This window comes from Rutidosis leptorrhynchoides, chromosome 5 (assembly GCF_046630445.1).
Source record: "Rutidosis leptorrhynchoides isolate AG116_Rl617_1_P2 chromosome 5, CSIRO_AGI_Rlap_v1, whole genome shotgun sequence".
NCBI lineage: Eukaryota > Viridiplantae > Streptophyta > Magnoliopsida > Asterales > Asteraceae > Rutidosis > Rutidosis leptorrhynchoides.
Window position 1 is genome coordinate 342,916,699 of NC_092337.1, and position 5,510 is coordinate 342,922,208.

General features: G+C 36.4%; 1 protein-coding gene across 1 annotated transcript; it reads left to right on the top strand.

The window, feature by feature from the left end:
• The first annotated feature begins 1,598 nt into the window (after nt 1–1,598).
• LOC139848312 (formin-like protein 8) lies at nt 1,599–4,281 on the top strand. Its single transcript, XM_071838046.1, has 2 exons — nt 1,599–2,754; nt 2,918–4,281. Exons 1-2 carry the CDS (start codon nt 1,715–1,717, stop codon nt 4,200–4,202), a joined length of 2,325 nt encoding a protein of 774 aa, XP_071694147.1. The 5' UTR covers nt 1,599–1,714; the 3' UTR covers nt 4,203–4,281.
• Nucleotides 4,282–5,510: the final 1,229 nt, after the last annotated feature.

A 5,510-nucleotide genomic window follows, 5' to 3' on the forward strand; every position in this document is an offset into this window, starting at 1 on the left:
CATGTATCACAACTGTCCAAATAAGATCATTCAGACATTCAATTCAACACATACTTAAAATAAATTAGCAAATAAATATTATATCATATCATACTTATACTAAATAATTTGATAATATTTATAAAAAAGGTATCCAAACTTTAAATATATATTAATAATATATACCGAAAATTTTTGAATTATAAATATTGATTTTTTGTACCACATGAGATGACGTATAGTTGGTTTTGACTATGTCTTCTACATCCTGACTTTTTAAATTGGTACAGAAAATAGGAAGGAGACATTTACTTTTTTTTATTATTTCCAACAACAAAACATTAATAAAATAACCTAATTTGATTATGTTTCATTGGTAGTTTTTTTAGCTGTACCAGTTCAAACATCTTTATCCACCAACTTACTAACATTTGTATTAGCAAAAATTACTAATATACCCTTGTTATATATAGTTCCAATTTCACAAAGCTTGAAGAAAATAATACGCCTCGTACCTCAAACGCAACTAGCTTATTAGAGTTTCGCTAAAAAAATAACCGCGTTGGTGTTACCAGTTCACATATCCGCTCAGTGGTGTGTAATGTGTTGTGATGAAACTCGTAAAGTAAATGCTTGTAATTGGAGCTTATGAACTAGAACTGAAACTGAAACTTATTTTTGAAGTTGATAGTTGAAGCTTATTATATTTTACAAGTGTTTGGTAAACTATTTAGAGCTTATTTTTCAATTCATAATCTCTACCTTTTTCATAAGCTACTATAAGTAGCTTATTTTTTAAGAGCTTATAATTTTCATAGTCTCTACTTTCTAATGTATACCAAACAAATCTTATTACTTGGAGCTATTAAAATTATAAACTCAAGCTCCTATAAGATCACGGATAATGGTAACGCCTACGTGGAGTGAAAGAGGTGCACTTTTTGGGGCAAGTCGGTGACCGGACCATGCCAGGGAAGGGGAGATTTGTAATGGGGGGCTTTTGTCAAAGGTTGTTGGGCGTTTGTGGGTGATGTGGCAAAATATAAGTGGTGGTTGGGTTAAAAAGTGGTTAAGATGATGGGAAACAAATTAAAAAAAACAACAAAAACTACAAACGCATCAAATTTTGCCCGTGTTCTTTTGACAAACGCCCATACACAAATGCCCACAAACGCCCCATTCCAGGCGTTTGTGCGGCGTTTCTCTTGACAACTCATGGGCATTTCGGGGAATGCAGCCCCATAAGCTCTAAAAAAGCTAGTGTGTCAAACACGCCCTACAAAGGCATTTTTGGAAAAACCAACTTTATGATCACACAATACAAGGGTATTTTAGTCATTAAAGACCCAGTAAAAATACAGAGTTTAGATGATAAGTTGAAAACGCAAAAGGGTATTTTAGTCATTTTGTCCAATACCTGATAGAAGGACACGCAAGAGATAATAGTTGAAAACACAAAAGGGTATTTTAGTCATTTTGTCTAAGACCCGGTAAAAATACAAGGCAGTTGAGAGATCATAAGTTGAAAACATAAAAGGGTATATAAGTCAAAATGAACAGAAATGGAAATAGCCCAACTACTATAGTTGAAAGTGTCATCACATAACAAATTTGGCAAAATACCAAATCCAAATCCAAATTACTTTAAACCAAAACAAAAACAGTAATCCAAAATCCTGCATAACCAATCACCATATTTTCTCCATAATCTTTCTCCCAAAACTCCCCTGTTTAAATGTTCATGGCTACCATGATCCAGTTTACACCATTATCGTTTCTTTTCCTCTTATTTTTTTCTATTTTTATTCCCAAATCATCTTCCCAATTCACCCCTCAAAACATTCAAGTATTCTATCCATTCCGTCTTCCACCACCACCACCGCCACCACTTCCACCACCACCACCGCCACCACTTCCACCACCACCGCCGCCGCCAATATCTCCGCCATTAACAGATACCGATTCGACTACACCGACACTGACACCTACTCCGATCACCCCCACATCGAAGACATCGAATAAAACAGTTGCCACAGCCGTTGCAGCAACAGCAGCAAGTACATTAGTTTTATCAGCGGTTTTTTTCTTACTTCTCGTTAAGTACAAACGCTATCGAAAAGACAAGGAAAACCCGGATTTACGAGACGGAAATGCGAACAGCAATACGCATGACCCGATTTTGATGATGAATAATCAGTTTACGAGGTTTGAAGGGATCAAAGGTGTGATTGTTGATGAAGAAGGATTAGACGTCCTTTATTGGAAGAATCTTGATGATGATAACGGGCACAAAAAAGCAATCTTTAAAAAGGACCAATCGAAAATCAACGAGCAAGAAGAAGAAAAGAAAGTTTTGAATGTCAACCATAGCGCGCGAAAGTCAAAGAAATTCGACGTTCAAATTCAAGAAATTCCTTTACTTAGAGGTAAATCTTCAGCTTCTCATATTTGGCCACAAGAACAAGATGAAATAAAAAGTCAAAACAATCTTCCACCTCAAGAAATCATGATGAAAAGTCAACTGTCAACACGTTCACCACCACCAACGCCGCCTTCACCACCAACTCCGCCACCACCACCACCGCCACCAACAGCGCCGCCGCCACCTCCACCGCCTCGGAAAAGTCCGGTTCCGCCACCTTTGTTATTGCCCAACAAAGGTAGCATGACATCATCATCAACACAGGTCAAACTAAAGCCACTGCATTGGGATAAAGTCAACGCTAATGCAGAACATCCTATGGCATGGGACAAATTGAATAACGGTTCTTTCAGGTAAATTTTGAACCTTTTCGCAAATCCCATATTCGGGTTCATCATACAGTTGTACCAGATGCATATACACTTGTACATATACACTTTTACAAACAGTACTTCCATCTAGAACAATTCTACGCGTTTTATTCAGTTTGACCATTAATGTTTCGTTATCTTTTAGGTTCAATGGTGATCTCATGGAAGCACTTTTTGGGACCGTCGCTGCAAACAAAACTCCACGAGAGAATAACAACTTACCAACTCCAAAGAAAGAGCTTAAATCGGGCCCACCATCTCAAAGATTCATCCTTGAAACGCGTAAATCACAAAATATAGCGATAATTCTTCGATCGTTAGTCGTTTCAAGACAAGAAATCATCGATTGTCTCCTTGAAGGTAAAGGATTAGACATAGATACCCTCGAAAAACTTACTCGAATCACCACAACAAAAGAAGAAGAACAACTTATTCTCAATTACGATCAAGACATCACGAGGCTAGCGGACGCAGAATCGTTCTTATACCACATTTTACGAGCGGTTCCTTCCGCTTTTACTCGATTTAACGCAATGTTTTTCAAACTAAACTACAATTCCGAAGTGTCCCAAATCAAGAACACGTTACAAACGCTCGAAACGGCGTGTACGGAGCTTAAAACACGTGGGCTTTTCGTGAAGCTTCTAGAAGCAATTTTAAAAGCCGGGAACCGAATGAATGCGGGAACTTCGAGAGGAAACGCACAAGCGTTTAATCTACATTCGCTTTTAAAGCTTTCGGATGTTAAAAGTAGTGATGGGAAAACAACTTTGCTTCATTTTGTTGTTGAAGAAGTTGTTCGTTTAGAAGGAAAACGTTGCATGATTAACCGAAATCATAGTTTAAGAAATAGTACGCTTGGTGTAACTAGTGATGCGTCTAGAGGTAAAGATTATATAATGCTCGGACTACCTATTATCGGTGGAGTAAGTTCGGAATTTTCGAACGTCAAAAAAGCTGCCGGAATCGAATATAACGTTTTTTCAAAAACGTGTTCGGGATTAAGTGATCGTTTGAGTGAAATTATGAAAACAGTAGAAGAATGTGATAGTGATGGTGGCGGACGGGGTTTCGTTAGGGAAATGGAGAAGTTCGTTGAAAAGGCCAAACGAGAAATTCAATCGTTGACCGAAGAAAAAGAACGTGTTTTGGACCTCGTTAACAAAACTAACGAGTATTATCAACCTGGGGCTTCGAAAAATAAAGGAAAAAAACAGTTTCAACTGTTTGTGATAGTGAAGGCTTTTCTAGAAATGGTTGACAAGGCATGTGTTGACATTGCGATAAAACTACAGAAGAAAAGGAACGTCGTTGTTGAAGAGGCGGGCCCACCAATGCCCACGTCACCAAACCGGCCGTCAGTAAAGTTTCCGGTATTACCACCAAATTTTAATAGTAGCAGTTCAAGTGATTCAGATGAAGATTTGTAATTAAGGTACAGAAAAAAGTTGCTTGTTGTGTGCATTTGAAATGAGGAAATCGAAAGTATTGATTCGAGTTCATTCTTTATCTAAACACTATGTAATCTTTTTTCTTGTTTATGCGGTACAAATACTAGTGATTCGAGTACAAAAATGATATTATCTATTAAAAGTTTCAAACTTTAGTCCAGTCATATGAAATCGATATGGGAGATGATATATCCACTTCTCTTTTTACTTCTTCCACCCAAAATTACTAAAATGTCATTAATGATAAACTTACACATGATCTTTTTAAAAAACTTTATTATAATTTATAGAGGGGTATTTTAGGAAAAAGTGATGAAATGTTGGTGGAAGAAGTAAAAAGAGATGTGGATATATCATCTCCCGATCGATATTATCTATCAAAAGTTTCAAACTTCAAGTCCTGTCATATGAAATCTTTCCAAATTTCAGGTGCAATACTAGTGTATCGAGTACCAAATCGATTTAATCTATCAAAAGTTTCAAACTTTAGTTCCAGTCATACGAAATCTTTCCAAATTTCAGGTACACATACTAGTGTATCGAATATAAAATCGATATTATTTATCAAAAGTTTCAAACTTTAGTTCCAGTCACCTGAAATCTTTCGAAATTTCCAGCAAACATAAACGAAAAAATCGAGTTAATGGGGGTAGTTTAATAAACTATATGAATCCATATCTAATTTAGAACACTAATTGAAAAGTTAGAAAACTGAAGTATTATACCTTATATCTAATTGAGATAGTCTAAATAAATAGTACTATTTGAACTATCTCAACCTCACACTAAGGCCCCCAAACTTTATTCAACGTACGAATCGGCCCCCCTCCCCAAAACTACTATTTTGGACTATCTCAATCTCACACTAGAGACCCCAAACTTTATCCAAAGTACGAATCGGCCCCTCCCTAATTTTCCTAAAAAAACCTCACACCCTCGAGAAAATACAAAACACCCCCAACCCTACCCCTTTACCCCGACCCGACCCGACTCGCCTCCCCGTTATTATAACTATAATAATATTATATAATATATTTCGTTTTTTCACCTTATTTTATTTTATTTTTGTTTTCACCTTTTCTTCCTTTTTCAAAAAAAAAACTCCAAACTTTGTTCAAAAATTAAAACTGCCCCCAAACAGGGGAGTAAGTGTCAAATAATCATTTTCATAAAATTTTTTAACTAAACTCCACCCAAATATTCAACGGGTCATATCTTCTCGCTCGCAACGAGTTAAATTTTTCCGACACCATCGTTAAACTCGAAATAATTTTAGGAACACAATGT